The following is a 22754-nucleotide window of genomic DNA, read 5'->3' as shown; positions in this document are numbered from 1 at the left end:
GGGGTTTTATTGATGACACAGTTATCAGGGCCAGCAGGCTGCCCAAAAGATACTATAATGTATTTCTAGATATTCAGTTTTAAGGCATGGCTTTGGCATCAAGTGCTTGTCTGTATTAGACCTTCCTGAAGCATGTACTCACTTGGGGGGAATTCAGTGACTGCTCCCAGTTTTCAACTATCTGCAAACTTGATTAGCCAGAGGCCTTTAACATTGGCTTTGACATCCAAGAAGTAGCTTCCAAAGAGGAGTGGGCCTAGCACACAGCCCTGGAAGACTTTACTGGTGACCATCTTCTTTTCTGGAGGTGTACTCACCTATTATAACCTCCTTGGTCCTATCAGTGAGCCTGCTAGCTATCAAGTGTGTTATAAAGGGGTTTATACTTAGTTCCATTAGTTTATTTACAATGCCTGAGTGGGGTATTGTATCCAATATTTTAGCCAGATCTAGGTGGGCAGTATGCACCATTTTCCCCTCATCCATTGCCTTAGTGATCTTTTTTAAAGAAGTCTAACAGATTCAGTAAGATGACTTTCCTTTGACAAAGCCAAACTGAGATGGATCCAGTGTCTGGAGGTCTTGTATGTTCTTGTTGATAATTTCCATCATAATTCTTTCCCTGTCTTTGCAAATAAGACTAGTCAAACTAATGGGTCTGTACTTTCCAGTACATGTTGAAGGTCCTCCCTTATGAAGGGGGATGACTGCTGCAGTCTTCCATTCATGTGGCACTAAGCTTGTTTTAAGACTACAGTTAAATAGTGACTTCAGGGGTCTTGATAAGTCATATTTTAGGCTGTTCAGTTGGCATCCTGGAATGTTATTGGGGCCTACTGAAATTGCATTCCTTGTTTTTGTGAGTGCAGCCAGTACATGCTCCCTAGTTATAATTGTAGGGGTTATATTTGATGATGTTTTTGGTGGATGGTTGGGGTGAAAGGGGGCAAAGTTGGAACTGAATTTGTCTGCTAAGAAATTCTCTGTATAGTCAGGTTCAATGTGCTTAAATATAATGTGCAATTGCAGATAAAGCTGGCTGCACCTCTAGCACATTTTACATAAACAGGTTAATGAAATCAGTAAGCAATAAACTTCAGCACATGCAAGAGCATTGCCTCTTAAAATTACCAAGCATATTAAACTCTTTGCAAAGTAAAATTCCAAGTACGAGGAAATAATTCTCATGCAAATGTGAGAAGGAAACTTAACAGAAACATGCTGAAGGAGATAATGAACATAATATTAGATAACAAACACCTTAAGTAAGATAAATAGAATTATTTAAAATAGGTTAAAACACAATTTAAACAGGAGCTGTCACTGTGCCATTTGACAGTTACTTTGACAGCAATCAAACGATTTGTCAAAACCTCAGCATTTGACAGCTATTTTGAGAGCTGTTAAAAAAATTCAGACTAGAGGTATTGGGATCAGTAGATTACTGAGAGGCTATGGGATTAGTAAGAAGCTTGTCAGTAGTTTGATTGATTTTGTAAGAGTCTTCATTATCTGTTATTGTTTTATTCAGCTTTATGCAGAATATTATACCCGTGTTTTTGAAGTTTGACAAATTATGTTTCAAATTACCATTTTCTACTTAATACTAGCATTCTATATGGCCATTTTCTAATAGTTATTCCACAACTGTATGAGATATATGAACAAACCAACCAAATCTTTAAAAATAATACTCAGCTATTGGATTATTTCTATTTAGACAATGGGCAAACTGTACATCAGTACCCTGACTGGAAATTGAGAGTTCTCCAGCAGAATATTAATATAAAAGTAATGCCTGCTGAGAAGAATGAGTCTGCCACTTCATGACAGCATATCAAGCCACCGTGGAGCTCGGACTGAGAAAAACAAAATGGCCACCATTATTTTATGCTCACTAAGCAGTGCTTTTGCTGTTTAGTGAGTGTAAAATATAAAAAAGAAGGTAACTAAAAAAAAAGGTGTGTGTGTGTGTGTGTGTGTGTGTGTGTGTGTGTGTGTGTGTGTGTGTGTGTGTGTGTGTGTGTGTGTGTGTTTATGTCTGTGTGTGAGTGTGTGTGCATGTAAGTGAAAGTGAGAGTGAGCTGTTATTTTACACTAGCTAAGCAGCACTTTTGCTGTTTAGTGAGTGTAAAATAAAAAACGAAAAAAATTAAAATAAAGCATGTGTGTGAGAGTGTATGCATGTATGAAAGAGAGAAAGATTGATCAAGCAAAACAAAAAAGTGTGTTTTAAGTTTGTCTGCATGTGTGTGTGAATACATGCATGAAAGCAGAGAGACCGTGTGTGTGTGTGTGTGTGTGTGTGTGTGTGTGTGTGTGTGTGTGTGTGTGTGTGTGTGTGTGTGTGTGTGACAGAGAGACAGAGAGTGACACAAAAAGCGAGAGTGATGTGACTGAATGCATGTATGTAAGCAAAGGAGGCTTTGTGTGAGAGAGAGCTCGAGAGGGAGTGAGAGCAAACTTGTGTAAGTGAATGTGTGTATCAAAGAAGAGGAAACTTTGTGTCTATATGTATATGTATGAAAGCAGAAGAGACTGTGTATGTGTGTATGGGAGAGAGAATAGGCTGTATGTAAACTTGTTGTGTTTCACTTGCTTATTATCTTTTAAGCACTATTTTTATATATATATATATATATATATATATATATATATATATATATATATATATATATATATATATATATATATATATATATATATATATATATATATATATATATATATATATATATGTTTGATGTAAAATGTTTCCTCCAACACCATTAACATATACTATAGACAGAAACATGTGTCTGGAGCATTTCTCCCCGGGCCTCCACTGAAAATTGGCTTTGTTCCAAGTCTGACTTTCCCGGTAAACAAATGTTAAATAAAATAAAATTTTACATCAAAAATATATTAAAAAAATAAAATAGTGCTTAAAAATACATAAGTGAGTAAAACACAACAATTTTATACAGACCCCATTGTCTAGGCACAATAATGCCTTCCAGGGTGTGTGTCAATGTGTAATTAATGCCCTTCCAGGGGTGTTGAAGCCCTCCCTGGACGGGCATTAATTACACATTAACACACATCCTGTCAGGCATTATTCCTTGTATAATTCACATGTAATGCATTCTCTGTGTCAAAGTCACCCTTGCATCACATTAACGATAACTGCTTAGACAGGAAAAGAAATAGCTGTGTATTCTTTGCCTCCTTATGTGACTGCATATGCACAGAACCTTATACCATAATTTGACTGCAGTGATCTAAAGGATTGCTCTACATGGTCACTCTTAGAGTAGCAGCTAGTGCTTCAAAAGCTATGAAATAATTATTTAATTTTTTTTTATTCTTATAGTTGTACCCAAAAGCACTCTCATAGGACATTAATTATTATAAGTTAGTGAGGGAAAAGTTCTTCTTCTGGCTTTCCCTGGTTAGGGGTCACCACAGCAGATCACCTGCCCACTCATGATTGGCAGTGGGGATTTACAGTGTTGAGTTGCCAGCCCCACACCCAATCTTCCACAGAAGGCACACACCCACAGTTAGGGCCAATTTAGAATATCCAATCCACCTACAGCATGTGTGTGGGATGAAACCCACACAAACAAAGGGAGGACATACAAGCTCCACACAGAAGACACCCCAGCCAAGAATCAAACCAGAGAGCCTCCTACTATGAGGCGGCAACACTAACCACTGCACCATTGTTGCCACCCTAGTGAAGAAAAAATAATCAATAAATTAAAGAAAATTACAGTAATCATTTTAAATAACTCCTATGCAAAAAAAAACAGATCACTGGCTTCTAAAGGATAATACCATATTTCAGTCAATCTACAGAAGAATTACAAATTGACAGTCAGCCATGTGGAGAGGAAAAATAAAAAAGCTAAATTTTAATAAGTTTAGAAGCTATCCTATCAAGTGAATAATTGCATTAATTAATACATGATATGAATGCGGGTTATGCTGTAATTTGTTTAACTCTTCCAATGTTTAGTCAGCTGGGTTTTGTCCTCATAACCAATCTTTAGCAGTTGTGAGTGTTTTCACCGAAATGCACTTTTACTACAGTGAGTGCAAGGAAATTAAAATAATGATAGAATGACTTTTGCTGTGGTCACGGTACAGTGGGGATAAGGGAATATTCCCTTTTCCCCACTGTAGTGAGATCTTGGACTGAGAATATAAAAGTAGGCGGGTGGGGGGTGCTGCCCCCCTGCATAAACGTGTTTACTGTTTTTTTTTTTTTTTTTTAATTTTTTTGTTTTGTTTTGTTTTGTTTTTGTTTTTTTTTTTGTTTTTTGCAGACTTTTGCGAACGTGCTTTTTCGGTGGAAAAGCACTTTCACAAAAGTGTGCTTGGTAGTTTTGGATTTGGTTATTTGAGCTTTCACTCAATAGTACGAGATCCATATATACGTCTGCAGGCTGGTGCTCTCGCAGGAAGGAGCATCATGGCACGGAAGGGGAAGGACTTGCTTGGTGGATTGTACAGCTCGTTGTCGCAGACTTACTATATGGATTAGCTACTGCAAGAGACTTTCTATATGGAGGATCAATGGCAATGCTGCTGTGGATGGATTAACAGGTGTGTGTGTGTGTGTGTGTGTGTGTGTGTGTGTGTGTGTGTGTGTGTGTGTGTGTGTGTGTGTGTGTGTGTGGGTGTGTGTGTGTGTCTAAATGGTTGTGGCTAGTGAATAAGGCTTGAACTCTGTACCCCCACATTGGGCCCAAGTGACAAGTGCCTGAATTCCCTACCCACTACTATTTGTAAAAACATTTGCAGATTTTTGCCTCATATTTGCTCTGTTCTTCATAAAATTTATGGTTTCTGTATTTTTGTTTCTTGGTACAGTCAGTGATGCAGTGGTGCACTGGTAGAATTGTGGCCTTACAGGTTCTCTGGTTTGATTCTTAGCTGGGGTGCCTTCTGTATGTCCTACCTGTGTTTGTGTGGGTTTGCTCTGGTGTTCTCCCATCTTACAAAGACGTGTTTCGCCCTGGGCCTCTGCCAAAAATTGGCTTTTGTTCCAAGTCAGACTTTCCTGGTTAACAAATGTTAAATAAAAATGACAAGCATTTGAATTTCAGACTTCATATTCTTCAGAAAGTACATGGTAACATGAAACCTTTTATTCTAGCAATTTTTGAAGTTTATAAGATGGATATTTGAAATTTGTCCCTATTTGTGGGACTGTATTCTCCCATTATTGGCTTTGTCCAGGTTTTTTGTGCTAAGGTTGAGAGCTATGGTGAGAACTCAGTTCACTGAATATGTTTGGGGGCTGTATTCCCCCATTATTGGCTTTGTCTTGTCTACATGTTTTTTGCTAACAAATTGAGAGCTATGGTGAGATCTGAATTCACTGAATATGTTTGGGGGCTATATCCCCCCATTATTGGCTTTGTTCAGGTGTTTTGTGCTAAGAGGTTGACAGCTATGGTGAGAACTGAATTCATTAAGTGGTAGCCATTTAAGTTTCAGTCTTCCTCTCTTTCATAAAACCGATGAGTTGGTTTAGTGGTATGTTGCTCTGACTGTTTTGCACAGGTCCTGGGTTCAATACTTGGCAATGAAATGTATGGTAGTAGTACAGCATTTTATTCTAGCAACTTTTCAACATTATACAAGGAATGTTTAAAATGTGTCCAAGTTTTTTTGGGCTTTTGTCCCCCCCCCCCAAATACATTTTGGCTTTTTCCAGATTTCTTGTGCTACAAAGTTAAGAGATACCGCTGAGTGTCAAGTAGATTTTACAAGAAGCTGAGAGTTGCAGGGGAACAAAAGTTTAGTGCTGCTTATGCTGAAAATGCTTGCATTGTTAATAGCACAACAGGTAGTGTACTTGGTTTTGATGCAGAAGGCTGTGGGTTCTACTCCTACAATAGGTAGAGATATTGCTGATACTGTACTGTGTTGTAAAGGGGGTGGATGCTGTAGTCTTTTCTGGCAACGATACCTAGTAACTATGAACCTGTTATCAGTTTGCCATCCATTCCCTATTGCAATATTACTAGCTTATCATTTTTTAATACAACATAGGCAATTTATTCCTCAAGGGCAACAGGCACTCTTTTTGTAGATGAAACAATGAAATATAAAGTTGTTTGCTAGCAGCAACCTCCTCATTAGTTACAGATTTCTTTAATGTGTGTGGAATTATTTAGATGATTTTTACTTCTTCAGGGATTGTGCATATTTACTGATAATGGTGGACTGTAGAAGTTTGAGTAGACTTTTATGATGGAAATGTTCTGAACTGGGCAGTTTTGTCATTATCAGTGCATGCATTTTGTTTCATTGTTTACTGGAAAAACGTTCAAAACAATAAATGTAAAATGCTCTCTAACAACTGTACTGTATTGTACAAGGAATATAATTTAGTACAATCAGGAAGGTGTATCAAAGAGCACATGTATGTTTCATGTGCAAGGGGCCTATGATTTGAAAACAAGCCAAAGGCAGAGAAGTTTTAATGCCAAGTCTGTTTTCATTGTGAGACTGCATTGCTTTGTTTAGCAGATGTCTTAGTGTTTGCGCTGTAAAATGCAAAATAAAACTTTCAAATGAAGTCTAAATCATCATAGAAGCAAAGCAGTATGCACATTAGTGTTTATGGTAAATGAGGTGAAATAGCCAAGTAATGGTTCATTGGAAATGCTGCAGGGGGGAGGCTCCATTCGACCATGATTTTGTGAGGGGGAAGGGCGGCAAACTCAAAGACAGCCCCGGTTGAACTATACCTCCCAACTGTCCAGATTTTCACAGAATGAATAGATTTTTGCTTCTTATTTTTGGTTTGCTCCTCATAAAATTTGTGTTTTTTCTGGCAAATCATTTAGGAATTAAGTCATTAAATAATGACAGACGCTGAGTTTCAGACTTCATAACCTTCAGAAAAATGCATGCTAAAGTAAGACCTGTTATTCTATCAACTGTCTCATTTTATACAAGAGCAATTTTTAGTACTGTTTATGTGTTCCCCCAATATATTGGCCTTGTCCAGATTTATTGCATTAACAGGTTGAGAGGTACATGCAAATAAATTGCTTTATAGAATTAGGCATAGCCAAACCTCTCAACCGTCCCTGATTTTGGCTCAAAATGTTGCTCTTCCCCTAATAATCCCTCTGCAAAATAGCAATTTTGAAAGAAAACATGGAGGGTTTACAGTTAAGAAATAACTATAATAATCAGAGTTATAGATTACTTTTATTTCAAAAATGCAAGTAGATTCTTTTATTTTGTCAGCTGCTCAAGTTAGCAGTACTAATATTAAAATATATCCCTTCTTTGATAGATTCCCAGCTGTATTGTGTGGCTATTTTATACTTTTGCATCACATTTTTGGTCTATTTTTCATAAAATTGTGTTTTTTTGGCAAATTAGTGGCAAATCATTAAAGACTGAAGTTAGAAAATAATGACAGACATTTGAGTTTCATATTTAATACCCTTCAGAAAATTCATACTAATGCAAGACCTACTATTCTATTATCTTTCTAAGCTTATAAGAGCAATGTTTAAAAAGTGTCCTTATTTTTGGGCCTTTGTCCCACTTCTATGTATGGCTTTGTCCAGATTTCTTGCTCTGAGGTTGAGAGGTGTATGACAAATATGTCAGGGCCATCACAGACAGCGAGAGACATTTCAAATTGTGACATACTTTTTGCACCCCACTCCCCGATGTAGCGACTGTGGATGTGTCCATTCAAGGCAAGGAGCAGTCATGCAGTGTAAATGTGCAGAGTATCCCACCATCCAAGGTAGACACAAGTACTACTTTTATTCTGTCCTTGATTTTGCAAAATGTTCTGGTTCCTGTCATATTTTTATACTGTTGATTTATGCTTATTATTACTCAGAAAGTGCCTGTTGCTTTGTGTTTAAGTAGCAATGCTTTAATGATCATCAGGTAAGCTTCTTTGAGATTGTAAGATGCAAGTAAGCTTTAATAAGCATACTGTTAAAGAATTGCCAACATTGAAAGCCTTTCTGTTGTTGCCATGCAGAGAATACTTACATAACTAGATAATGTATAAGCCTTGGGTATTGAAATGCATATGACAGTATTTGTAATAAAGAACAGGATTACATTATTTTAAGAAGCTCATTACACTTGTTGGAGACTTCCAGTCATCTCTGCAGGCTTTACCCGTAAACTAAACACAATGCCAATCTATCATGTGTGGTCTATAACCTGTGCAGTAATCCTTTAAGCAATGTATCTTGAGCTTGTTTCTTGTTTGCTTTTCATTTTTTACTTTGATCATGTTTTCCCCATGAAACAAGTAGGTAGTTGTCAGGCAGCAGGTCTTTTTTGGATAAGAAACATTTTTACAAGTGGGGGTATCACAGAGATTGCTACTTTCAGCGTGTTACTTGGTACTGTAATAAAGCTGAATATAAACTATAATTAGAGCTGTAGTGCAAGGAGAACTGGTTTGAGTTGAGTGCTGCTTGTTTTTCTTACACTTGATTTTGACTGGCATTCCAGTAATGTATTTAAAAAGTAATTTATTTTTTCATGCCTCACAACCTTTTTGTTTCCATCTAGATATTAAGTAAGCTGCCATGCAGCCAATGCATTGAAATATTTTTTTTTCTTCTACACTTCATTTTGTCTTGATTGGACTCTCATAATGATGGCTTGGCACCCAGGGCAGCGTATTTAATTAAAGTTAGTTTTTGTGGTTTTGAACATAGCTCCTCCCCTTTCTGGTTGGCCACACCCCTTTCCATTGACCCCACCCATTCAGCTGTCTCCTGCAGCCTCCCTTTGATTTGAAGTCACCGACCACCACTGATCATTTCCCTTATGCTAGTAATTCTGAGATTTTGTTTAGTTGTTTTTACTTCTACACAGTTTAGTCAAACTAAATATCTGTGTAGCTCAACTGAAATATTCCTTCCCATTTAATGAGCACATTTTCACTGAAACCCTAACAGTTTTATGAAGCCTTCTTCTAACTTCTGTTATTAGGCAAAATAGAAATCCAGTAGTATACTGCAAGACCAATAAATATACAAATAATAACAAAAGACAGCTATCTTGCTACTCTGAGCAATTATTTCATATTTAGAAGACTAAAGGGTGGATTCATAAAGGTGACCACAAAGTATACACTATGTGCGCACTTTCTGAATTCAAGAATAGTCCTACCACAATGCTTGTGCTGACTATTAAATGTCTGAAGTACTGTGTCCTTCTTGTGCTGTCTCTTTTCACTGACTACTTGATGTCAATAAGTATTCTAATTTTGTTTATCATGTGCCATATCATTCAAAAATAAATTAATTCCTTTCTGTTCTGTCATCTTGAAATTCTCAAATCACAAACTAAGGTGCAGAAACATTATATAGGAAGACTCACTGAATTTTTCTGATAGTCTTACCTTCACTGTGGCAGATGCAAGCGAACATGCTCAGGAGGGAAATTGCCATTGCCAAGTATGCCAAAACAATTGGAAACTGATGTGGTCCTGGAAGAAAATATTAACACTGTTAACATAGGTAATTATTTATTTACTATTAAATAAACACAACATAGACAGGCATCTTGATCTTTGGTATGTCCATAACTTATTTAGCAAAACTGGTGAAACATTGCTGGTAGAAAAATAAAACCAGTCACATGCAAGCCCTATCTTCCATTTCAGTTTTGTACCAGAAGTGTACCAAAAGACATCATTTTACAAGTTTTCTATAACCAGTTGGAGTGCTAAAAGAAATTAGTGGGTGCTTTCTAATGGTAACAACTGTCTACTAAATCTGCAGGGTCAAAGGGATGGTGGACTCTGATGATGCCATTGATTTATGGTGAAAGCGCTTAGTGTGTGGAGCAGCATTAAAAGGCTATTGGATTTATACTGCTGTTTGTGGTTTCATCTTTGTTTTTTTTTACAGGGATGGTGGGTAGTTTTGTCTTAAAGTACAGCTCAACTTTTCAAGATCTCCTGTTAAAATAGGTGAATATGCTAACAAGAATGAAATGTTTTCTTGTTTCATATTGTGCATGGGTAACACAAAATGAGTGTCAGGAGCAGTGCAGTCAGCAACTTTGAATGGTACAACACAAGATAATGAGAGAAAAGTCTGTTACCCCAGTCACAGCCACCAAAAAACACAGAGAGCATGTCATCTTGTCAAAGGTAGTTTCAGCAAAAGGAAAGAAATCAAAGGCAGTTTGCTGTAACCACTTTTGTTGACAATACAGATTGCCTTTCTGTTCACTGTTGTGTAATCTTGAACTTGGTATATATATATATATATATATATATATATATATATATATATATATATATATATATATATATATATATATATATATATATATATATATATATATATATATATATATATATATATATATATATATATAATTCTGGAGGGAAGGGTGGCGGTATTTCTTCACTGGGGGGGGGTGCTGGTGGGCTTGCCTCCCTGCAAAAAAAATCTTTTAATGTTCACTGTAGGTGGTATCAGTGAACTGGTTTTGAGTTTTCTGCAGTCGACAAAATTGCTTTCAGCAAATTGACATGAATCCTAGTCATGGAAGCAATAGTACCCAACAGATGTCATTAAAGGGAAATAGTGAACTCCTCCCTGCCAGGTCAGATATTTCTGTGTAACACTTAAACTGGTGGTTCTTAGTGTACTTAAAAATGGGCTACCTATTAATTTGTTTTGTATTTGTTTTGCTTTTAGCATATACATATTGTTTTATATTTTTGATGTAAAACAGTTCTTCCATCTAATGTTTCAGAGTTGGTCTAGGATAATTAATATTTGATGGTGAAAGCATTTTACAACCCAAATATAAGTTATTCAAATATTGAAAATACCTGTGCACGTGCACGCGCATGCACACACACACACACACACACACACACACACACACACACACACACACACACACACACACACACACATGCTCACGTGCATGCACATGGACACACACACTCACACATTAAATTCACGTGTTGACTAGATGTAGCTTAGATGTCTTAGTAAATCGATAGGTAACCACCTTGCCTTTGGTGGAAAAAGTTGTGGTTTCTATTCCACACCAAGCAGTTGGACTAATCTTTCTAATACTGACACTGCAGCATTAGTGGGGTGCTACATTCCAGAGTGTGCCATTCCTTGGATGAGATGTTAAACTGAAGCTCCATCTGTGAGTTACTGGAAATTTAGGTAGATGTAAAAGATCTCATGGCACTCACCGAAAAAGAAGACAGGAAGTTTCCCAGTGTCTTGGCCAAATTTCCCCTCCTCAGTATGAATACCACCTCAAGCCTCACCTGAAAAATTTGCAAATAAACAAAAGTCCATTTGTGATCAAATAAATGGTTTAATACATAAATAATAGTCACTGTAATGTATTTTATCTCATTGCTATCCCAACCATTATAAGACATAAAGGTATGTACACATGAAGGAACACACACACACACACACACACACACACACACTTGAGCGCGCACACACACACACACACACACACACACACACACACACACACACACACACTATCAAATTAGCCATTATATTTCTCTGTATAATCACAATTGTGTTGCCAGACAGAAAACCATGTAAGTGAACATGGATAGCAATTCTGTTTAAAGCAGAGCACCTATGGTCCATGGATTTTCCTGGAATGCCACGATGATCATCAGGGTTTCACAGATAGCTGTCAATTTGTTAGTGCAACACATCTGCATAAAGGCCAACATAATGTGGGGACAACTAATCAAAAATAGAGACATACTTGACATAGATGTTGCATATAAATGTGGTATAATGAAACCCAAACATACCTCTCAACCTCTTAGAGCAGGAAATCTGGACAAAGCCATAAATAATGAGGGGACAAAGGGCCCAAAACAGGGACAGATTCTAATATTGCTCTTTCAAACTTAGAAAGTTGATAGAATAATAGGTTTTACAGTAGCATTAATTTTCTAAGGAGCATGAAGTTTGAAACTCAAATGTCTGTCATCAGTTTTTGACTTCAGTCCACAAAGACATGTCAATGAATTGCCAGAAAACCAAAATATTATGAAGAAAAGTTCAAAAATATGAGACAAAAACTGGACATTCTGCACAAATCAGGACAGCTGAGAGGTATGAACTCAAATGTATATAATATTGACTCACATCAGTCTTGAGATCATCTCAATGATATAGCAGAAAGCCATAAATTTGATAAGGAACACATCTGGACATCCTGGAAATATCTAGACAATTGAGAAGTATGAATGCGAAACGTGGTCGAAACACAGTACAGGACAGTGCATCTATAGTGCAGAGTATTGTGATATCCCATTCCTGGCATTCTGTACTGAAGTTGGGTAAATGATCTGTAGTGGTACATGGACTGCCATGTAAAATGAGCATGCATGTGAAGTGTATGTATTGAAAAGGGGCACACAGATGAATTGTAGGACTGAACACAGGGAATGAGGACAGATGAAACAACCTAATGTACAACAGATAAGGGCATGTCAGTGGAAGATGGTTGTAGCAGCAACACCAATCGCATATCCATATGGTATAGTAGGGACTTTACAGTGAAAATGTGTTTTATATGACTGTCACACAAAGTGACATAACAATGGGGATGTTGCCTGTATGAGATAAACATCCTTACATAAATAATGCAGAGGACATCTATCAGGGATCTGACATACAGTTGGGTTAAGGTGCAAATTGTGAAGCTGTGCAAACTGATAGGACCTGAATATGTGTGTACTCTCAGCAAAGATCTCCAGCAAGGTGGGCACAGGTAAAGGCTCATGGAAAACATTAAAAGAATTGATCACAATCATGAACAATATCAGAATAATACAACCATTAATCCCATGCCTACGACATAACATATGTGATTTAAAGTGATGAGATGAGTCTGCTCACACACACACACACACACACACACACACACACACACACACACACACACACACACACACACACACATGAACAGCTATTATGATACATCTACACTCGATGCATGCATATTTCCCTGGCATGGTAACATCTGCTGCAGGTGTTGAGGAACACTGCTATCACTGCTTCACCTACATGTGACATTATGAGCAATAAGGCTAGTTGTCTGGTGTGCATGTGGATTGTGCCATATATATCTGTGGATTGTGCCATATCTCTCTCACTATATGTGTGTGTGTGTGTGTGTGTGTGTGTGTGTGTGTGTGTGTGTGTGTGTGTGTGTGTGTGTGTGTGTATCTATATGGCACAATCCACACTGTCACAAATGATATGAATGCCATTAATGTTGTCAAACACTTATGTTTGTCATGTGTGCATCAGCAGAACAGGTAGCACACATAAGTCTGGTGTAAAAACTCGACTGATGTTCCTCACCATCAGTCAGTCATGTATATTCCCAGAAAGAATACCTAGGTATGGCGAATAAGCAGTGTGACAGGGCACTGTAACAAATGTGGTACACTTCAGTTACATATCACTGGAAGATGTGTCGGGAGGTACATGGAGAAGGGTGCATTGTACTTAGTTATTGATGTGATGAAGTCTTTGAACTATGAAGGCATTACAGCCTCTGATGTGGATGTCCTTCACATATCCAGTACTTGTTTTACATTCAAAGGAGTAGTCAGCACTGTGACCACATGCTGGTGGATGTTCCACTTACCATGTACCCCATGACATGGGTCACATACATATTGGTCTGATGATAGGGTGTGATGTCTACATTATACTTGGGTTGTGTGTTTGTGTACCTGACTTAACAACTCTCCCCATGCTTTCTTGTCATTGCAGGTGTTATCACTGGTTGTGGCAGTAATATTTGGTGTGTGTTGACACTGTCTGTATAATACTACTATCACAGTTGGAGTCAATGATGGCCGACAATCTGTAGGCCTACAGGCAGTTGTTTTGACCCAGAATGTATATGTCATCTGTGATGTCCAGCACTTAAATGATGGACAGGAAAGGGCCTAGCAGACAGCCCTCATGTATGTACCTGATCAATGGGCCTAAGATATAGATCACTTCACACATTCCAACATAGAGAGATGCCACTTATGTGATACACTGGACTACCCAGTTGGTAATATAGCTGTTTATGGCCACATATGACAGTGCTGATTGAATAACTCATTGTGGATTTGTGTCAAATGCCTTGACCTGGTCAAGTTCCACAGCATCTATCAGTTGTAACATGTTTACACTTATCAAGGGTATCAGAACTTGTCAGAAATTTGTGATGCATGGCTAGGCTTAAAAAGGGCCTTGTGGTTGTTAGCCTAGTAAATACCCATGAACAGGCATGATTTAGCATTAATGACTCACACAGGTCTGTTGCATGCAGCTTGAATATTACTAGTGTCCATTTAGATGAGGTCTATGATGACATGTTGATCTACCTCACAGTTGAGGAGAGTCAGGATGTCTTTATACACACATGCATCAGGTGCTGTCTCCCCAATTCAGATGTGTGCATGTTGATGTACACCCTTCTACAGAAACATAGCCCATGTGGAAGGTGTGTTGAAGTACGGATTCAACCATATCAGGAAGGCATATGTCCTGAGTCATGCCATAGGTGATCTGTGATGTTGTTACAGCTCAGTGAATCTGTAAGGGTCTATATTATATAGTCGAAGTTCCGTAACTTCAACTACCATATGTGCGAACACATATGTCCGAAGTTACAGAACTTCGACTATGTATAAAAAAATTTAAAAAAAAATGGAAAAAAAATAAAAGGTTATATGCAGGGGGCAAGCCCCCCTGCACCCCCACACCCCCTGCTCTTTAAATATACCAACTCCAAGGTCATGCTACAGTGCAGTAAAGGAACCAACTCTGAGGTTGTGCTACAGTGCAGTAAAGGGAAAATTTCCTTTACTGCATTGTAGCATGACCTCCGAGTTGGTATATTTAAAGAGTGGGGGGTGTGGGGGTGCTGCTTCTCATGTGGGGAGTGTAACCCTCAAGTATGTTCTTTTTCTTTTCTTTTTTTTTTTTTCAAATCGATGTATGACAACTTCGAACTTATGGTTTCGACCATATCACGTTCGAAGTTGCCATAATTCGACTATGTAATATAGACCCAATCTGTGAGGTAAGCCTGGATGAAGGTAAGACAGTGCATGCTGCTATCATGATCTGGCCTAGGGTTTTGATACAACTTCCACTGCAAGTGTCATTCAACGCCCCCCCCCCCAAGATAGGGATTAATCCGTACGTCACTAGATGGGTAACCAATGGGCTCACCGACAGAACACACACTGTGAAAACTGGTGAATCAACTTGTACTAGTAGAGCTGTCGCCACTGGCAAGCCCTGGGGGTATGTGCTTGGTATATCACTGTTTGGACTCTATTTCTCGACAGTTCAGGTTAAAGTATATGGCTTACCAAGTTTGCCGATTCTTGCATATTGGGTGCAATTATTGAGTCTACCAATGATGATAACATAATACATGAGTTGATAACATAGCTAAATGATTGGTGACACAAGTGTATGATCTACAAATAAATGCAGAAATGTGTCGTTTTGGAATTTATACCAGATTTATTGACTAGGTTTCTCTTATTTATATTGTCTGTCTGAAAAGTGGAATTCCTTGTTAATCACAGCATTGACAAAAGTCTTTCTATGCTGAAACCCAGTGATGCAAGCACTGGCAGCACATGCAGATAGCAATCTGAACTTTGAACACCAATTGTTCAGACAGCTAATAAAAGCATCTGCTGTGCACATCATAATTCATGTCATCATGTTCACATCTTAGGACTGTATGACAGCACTGTACTCAAACCTCATCAGAATACTAATACAGTATAATGCTCTCTTTTGCATGTACCTCACCAGACACATGCAGCAGCTGGAGAGACCACAGGGCTATCTCATCAAGAAAACACAGTGCCTGCAAACCATGCTATGATGTATGTGGCTAGATTAAATGCCATGTCACTGTAATCTGTCTCAGATAGGATGAGGTGATATCTGCCTTCCCTCCAGGCCAGTCTCTGACCCTGCCCTAGAAGAAGTACTGAATATCCACAAATCTGATATAACTGATGACATCAGCAGTATTTGTCGAGGAGAAAATGCTAATAACAGTGTCCCACATAAGAAGAAAATACAAGAAAAAAACAAATTCACCAAACTTTGCTGCTTATAAAGATTTAATGAGCTATTTTGTCTTTTATATGTGTAAGACTTCTTCAGATAGTAAAACATAGATACAAAAAGTTTAAATAAAGTTTAAAACCGCCACCAAAGCTCTAAGACTCACTTGTCCTGCATAAAACAGATGTCTAAAACTGAAGCAAAAACACCAAGACTTGGAGACAGCTGTAGAATCCAGTACAACAAATTTTATAGGTTCATAGGTTTATAGGTTCATACTAGGCTATCTGCCCTAGGGCATTTATAAGCCTAGCCCAGAGTTTTGTGACTTTCGCCACCCCTTTAGTTTGAAGGATACTATGCCCATTATTTAGCTGTGCCTCTGTCAAGCAGTGACACTGAGGTGATCCCTGGGGTATACCTGCGATCTCCCATCCATTGGTCAAGATTTCTCTTGAACAAAGCCAGCGAGGTGCTCTGCCTCACATACACTATTATGTATTATTATATATTTCTATACATATATAAATTATTTATGCTCATGTTTTATGAAGTTGGTGTTAATGTATTTTTTACATTTACAACCATGTACTATGTTGTGTTTCATTCTATATAAATAGTGAATGTTCATATTGTGAGAAGGCATTGGTTGTCTGAGTCACATGTTTTTAAGGGGGTGTATATATAAGCGAAGGGTCTGTTTTAAATTTTGTGCTGATTCTGAAGAAGTGGGGTTGCCCACGAAAGCGCCTGTGTTAATTATAATTAAAATTTGTTGTACTGGATTATACAGCTGTCTCCAAGTCTTGGTGTTTATGCTTTAAATAAAGTTTACCCAGTCACATGATATTTAAAACCCGTTAAAAATACAATTAATTTAAAGTGATATACACAATAAACATAAAACATTTTTCCAAAGGTATGTCTTTTGTTTTATCTCAAAAAGCTGATATAGCAAATGTGCTAATTAATTTAAAGTATTACATTAGAAAATGGAATATCTCTTTAATGGTCAATGAAGGCGCATATGCAGAAACTAATCTCAGAATGTCTAGTGTATTTAACTCCCCCCGTGAGCCATTACTATAACTTTATGAAAAAAAATGTGAAACATATTTGCATAACATAGTTAACAAAGCAAATATGAAATATGATTATGATTATATGGAAAGAATTCTCATCAAAGAAATGAAACAGAAGGGATGTAAAATTATAAAACCAGATAAATGAGGTGGGTTGGTGATAAAGACTGTGAAGTCCCTGCCCAGTAATCAAGGAGCCTCAATTCTCACCACTGGCAACAGTGGGGTATGTACACACTGGGAGGATGACAAGTATACACAAAGTAAAGTGCAATTTCCTTTAAGAGCACATAGAGACCACAGTCAGTCTGGGGCTGGTTTCTCCCTCTTTCTCCAGATTCCCAATAAGATTCCCCACTGTTGTAGCTATAGGGTTGAGATCTCAGCTGAGTGGTCAAGCCAAATCTCCCAGCACCCTCTCTGTCCAACTAGTGCTTCATGTCCCTGTCCAAGTAGCACGCACACACACACACACACACACACACACACACACACACACACACACACACACACACACACACACACACACACACACACACACACACACACACAGTTTGAGATTTGATTGATATGCAAACACACACACACACACACACACACACACACACACACACACACACACACACACACACACACAGGAAAGGCTGGCACAGGTTTTGTAGCTATTCCCCCTTTTGGCCAGACAATAAGGTAGTTCGGACTGCCACCAGCCAACTCTTATCAGCTACTTAAGGCCCTTAATAAAGGGTATCCAATCCTACTGTGCAATGTTATTATTATTCAGATGTTAGTCTGACCAAGAACAAGGCTATTTAGGAGTGGCCTGTACAGTATCACCAAATACATATACAAGTACTCTAATACATTTGTAAGACAGGCATATGAATCATGTTGATATTCACTAATGACATATAATTATTTACAAAATTCCAGATAGCTGGGCTGGCAGTATTTCCCTATGTCACATTTCCCCCCACCCCCGATAACGTAAGCTAGTTTTTCAAGTGACTCTTGAGAAACGTTGCTTGAGAAGGTTGGGCCTATCTGGGAATACCTTACCCCATTTCCTGTCTTGAGATTCCAGCTGCCTTGGCATTGCTGATGCCACTATGGTACTGCACTGTCTTATCATATGCCGGTAACCCTAGCCGCCACCTTAGTAACTTGGCATTTTGCTAGCTGGCTCAATGTAGCCAAGTTAAGGGCTTGTGGTCTGTAACTACAATGAATTTCCTTCCATACAGATAAGGCTGAAGTTTCTACAATGCCCACACTATAGCTAGACATTCCTTTTCTACAGCTGCATAGCATTCCTCCTTGGGTTGGAGCCTATGACTGAGATATACCACTGGGTGCTCTTCCTCCTCTGAGGAAACCTGGCTGAGTACAGCACCCACCCCATGGTTTGAAGCATCCACCTGCACAGAAAATTCTTTGCTGTAATCTAGACTGGCTAACACAGGGGGTCCTCCCACAGCTCCTTTAAGCTGCTAGAATGCTTGTTCACATGCTGAGGTCCACACTACCTTATCTGGCTTGTTTTTCCTTGCCAGGTATGTGAGGGGAGCAGCTATGGTACTATAATGGGGGGCAAAATTTTGTAGTACCCTGTTTTCCCTTAGAATGTCCTCACCTGCTTTTTGGTAACCAGGGTAGGCCATGCATGAATGGCTTTCACTTGAGCAGTTTCTGTCCTGATCTTACCACTCCCCACTCTATGTCTCAGGTAGGAGACCTCTGCCATACCCACCTGACACTTACTGGGCTTAATGGTCAACCCTGCCCTCTGTAGTCTGCCCAGCACCTCACTGACATGCTGAAGGTGCTCTTGCCTGGAATGGTTGTGGATGGCAACATCATCTAGTTAAGCAAGGGCAAACTCTCCTGCTAATGCTACGATACAATCTGCCAGCCTCTGGAAAGTTGCTGGGGCATTTTTCATCCCAAAGGGCATCTTCATGATCTCATACAAGCCAAACAGAGTCACAAAAGCTGACCTCTCTCTAGCACTGGTAGTCAAGGGCACCTGCCAACAACCCTTGGTAAGATCAATGGTGGTAAGATACTTAGACACACCCAGCTACTCTAGGGCTTCATTTTTCCTAGGCATGGGGTAAGCATCTGACTCTGTGTGGCTATTTAATTTCCTGTAGTTCACCTAGAACCTGGTGCTGCCATCCTTCTTTGGTACCAGCATCACTGGGGAGGCCCAGGGACTACTGGATTATCCCTAGTTCAAACATTTTCTGTATCTCCTTCCTCAGAGTCTGTTTGACTGTCTCAGGCACCCTATAAGGGTCTGGCTTAATAAGCCTTTGAGGTCCTGTATCCACATGGTGCTGCACCAGGTGGGTGCACCCTGGTTTCCCAGTAAACATGTCCACAAACTCCTGTAACACTGCTCAAACCTTTTGGATCTGGTTAGGGGATGGCTGCTGGTACATTGTTACCCCTTCCTCTGAGGTTTCAGTCTGAGACTCACTGAGGGGATCCCCCTCAGACTCCTCCTGCCATCCGCTGCAAATACTCAGCACAAGGGCCTCCCTATTGTGGTAAGGTCTCATCATGTTAACATGGTACAATTTGTGCAAATGACTCCTGCATAGCAGTTTTACCATATAGGTAACATCACTGACCTTCTTTACCACTTTGTAGGGTCCCTCCCAAGCTGCCTGCAGCTTGTTGTGTTTGAAAGGAATGAGACTCATAACCTGCTGCCCTTACAGCATACTCTGTAGCGCAAGCATTCCTATCATGCAAGACCTTTTTCTGCTGTTGGGCTTTTGCCAGGTTCTTCTGGGCCAAGCCCATGAGTTCCCTGAGCCTTGTCCTGAGGTTTAGGACATATGCCACAACAGACTCCTTGTGTGATTCGCACTCACCCTCCCACTCATCTCAAATCAAATCTGGAGGTCCCCTCACCCTATGCCCATACAGCAACTCAAAGGGTGAAAAACCTGTGGATTCCTGGGCACCTATCGGTAATCAAACAACAGATGGGGCAAATATTTGTCCCATTCCCTCCTGAACTGGTCTGCAAATGCCCATAACATCATCTTGAGTGTAGAGTTTAAACTCTCAACAAGATCATTATGCTGGGGATGGTAGGGGGAGTGGTCTTTAGATGCTTCATCCATAGTACTTCCATAGACAAGCCAGCAGGTCTAATGTGAAATTGGCACCTCTGACAGTAAGTATTTATTTTGGGAAACCTACCCTGCTGAAAATCTGTAACAAAGCATTTGCCACCTTTTCTGCCTCAATGGAGGACACAACCACTGCCTCAAGGTATCTGGTAGCATAATCTACTACCAGTAGGATACACATTTTCCCTGTGGAACTTGGGGTACTCAGAGGCCCCACAATATCCATAGCTATCCTCTAAAATGGCTCCTCAGTCACAGGCAAAGGCAACAAAGGAGCTTTCACCTTGACTCCTGCCTTGCCTACCTTTTGGTATTGCTCACACGTCCTGCAGTACCCTGTTAAATCTCTAGAAATCCCAAGCCAATAAAAGTTCTGCATAATATGTCTCTTTGTACATTTTATGTCCATATGACCTGCAAAGGGAATATCATGTGCTTGGGTTAGGAATTCCAGATGGTAGGCACTGGGCACTACCAACTGCTGCATTCTCTCATCCTCTAGCCCTCCCTCAGGGGTCCATTCTCTATACAGTAGCTATTTGTCCCAGTATACATATTCCCCCTTCCCTTGAGAATCAGGTACCTTACTAGCTACCGCCCTCATGCCTTGTAATGTAGGGTCTGAGAGCTAAGCCTGTCTCAACTTTCTCTTGATAACCCTTCCCAGCGCCACTTCCACAGGAAGTCTGGCATCCTCTGACAGCTGTACCTAATTGTCAGCCTGGGTACTACTACTCACCTCTGCCCTTGCAGTCACACTATCCAAGGGAACATCAGTACCCACAAGCCGCTGTGGCTCACCTTCAGTCTCACTGCTACAGGGTAGCTCCCTCCCTGTAGTAACCACTCCACCAGTCCTGGCTGCAAGTGTGAAGCCTGCCTGGGTCCCCCCAGGCTACCATATCCACATGCTTCTCTCCAAGCCTGCCTGCATGTAACTGTATGCACACAAGGTACTGAATTATCAAAATCATTCCCTAGCAGGACATCTGCAGGGATATCCTCAAACACACCTACTTGTTTGCTTCCTTTTCCACCCTAGCCAAAGGTATTTGGAATAGGGTCCCTCCTAAAGCTCTGACTGGAGTAGACTACCCAAGCAAGTTGTGCTCCTCTTTAACCATTGCAGGCTTTACAATGGTTAGGTCAGAGGCTGTGTCTGTCTTAGCAATGGCCTCTTTCCCATTTACTAAGATGGGATATAACCTCTTGTGGCAGTTTAGTACCGTTGTTGTCTCAAGACAACTTACTGCTGGCATTCTGTCATTCCCACTTACTGGCTCTCCCAACTTTTGTTCCCCACCTTGCCTCCATGGACATATATATGCCACATGGCCCTACTGGTTGCATTTAAAACATTTAACCCTTGGTCCTGGATGAGTACCTGGACTAGTGGCTTCCCCTGCTACTGGTGGACTCTATTGGGGCAGTCTGGGCTGCCCACCATGGGTTCCCTTAGACCCATGAACAGCAGTGGGTGTTCCATTCTGTGCAGTGATGCCCTGCTTGCTAGGTATAGGTCTCCCTTCTTCCCTCACTCATCTGCAGTACTGCATTGTCTAACTAAACAGAGTCTCATGTCCTCAGGTAAAGTGCTAAAGGCTTGTTCCCTCACCAAAAGGTCTGCCAGCCCTTCAGAAGTGATGACATGACATCCAATCACCCACCTATGAAAATAAGTGCTTAGTCTAGCAATATATTCACACACATTTTTATCTGCCTTGTGTCTATGCTCACAAAACTTTTTCCTATAAGCTTCAGCTAACTTAAAACATTCTAAAATACAGATTTTTACTGTATTATAATTTAAGCAATCAGTATCAGACAATTTATAAATAGCAGTTACAGGTTTACCATGGAGTAGGGGGTCAGGAACAGAGCCCTTGGTCAACATTAAACTGTTTACATGCCCTTTCAAACATATAAATGAAAATATCAAAATTGTCCCCCCTTCTAAATTGTTGAAGAAATGTACTGACCTTTGTTGCTTCTGGGGTACAGTTGCTCCCTTCCCCATTACCTCCATGACCCTGGTAATGAGTCAGCATCTCCTTTTCATGTTGCCTCTGCCTCTCATTCTCCTCAGCCTCCGGACATTTCAGTTTCTCATTTTCCTCAGCCTCCAGACATCTCAGTCTCTCTGCTGTTTCCATTTCCAAATGCTTGATCTCCAGCTCAAGTCTCTAACTCCAGATGGATTTTTAAGTCCTCTGTGGAAAGGTTGAACTGTCCATTTTCTGAGATTTGTACATCTCCAAGGTCAGTCTGGTTGTCCTCATGATTGCTGGTCTGCAACGCAACTGCCCCCAAGGCTACAATAATTTCTGCCTTAGTCAGGTTGGCATGCAGCAGTCCTTTAGCCCGGCACATCTCAGCCAACAGGTTCCTTGTCAGCTTGCCAA

At 39.8% G+C, this 22754-nt stretch overlaps 1 protein-coding gene across 2 annotated transcripts in view; it reads right to left on the bottom strand.

Annotated features, from left to right (window-relative positions):
• The window catches only part of LOC122795581, a 245578-nt gene that overhangs the window by 182765 nt on the left and 40059 nt on the right, over positions 1 to 22754 (bottom strand). For both annotated transcript variants that reach the window (XM_044063829.1, XM_044063831.1), the window contains exon 3: positions 9398 to 9484. In XM_044063829.1, coding sequence (XP_043919764.1) covers positions 9398 to 9484 — 87 coding nt within the window. The remainder of the gene's footprint in view (positions 1 to 9397; positions 9485 to 22754) is intronic.

This window comes from Protopterus annectens, chromosome 2.part2 (assembly GCF_019279795.1).
Source record: "Protopterus annectens isolate FY-2018-M chromosome 2.part2, PAN1.0, whole genome shotgun sequence".
Lineage (NCBI taxonomy): Eukaryota > Metazoa > Chordata > Ceratodontiformes > Protopteridae > Protopterus > Protopterus annectens.
The sequence above is the reverse complement of the archived record's forward strand: the minus strand, read 5'-3'. Positions and strand labels throughout refer to the sequence as shown.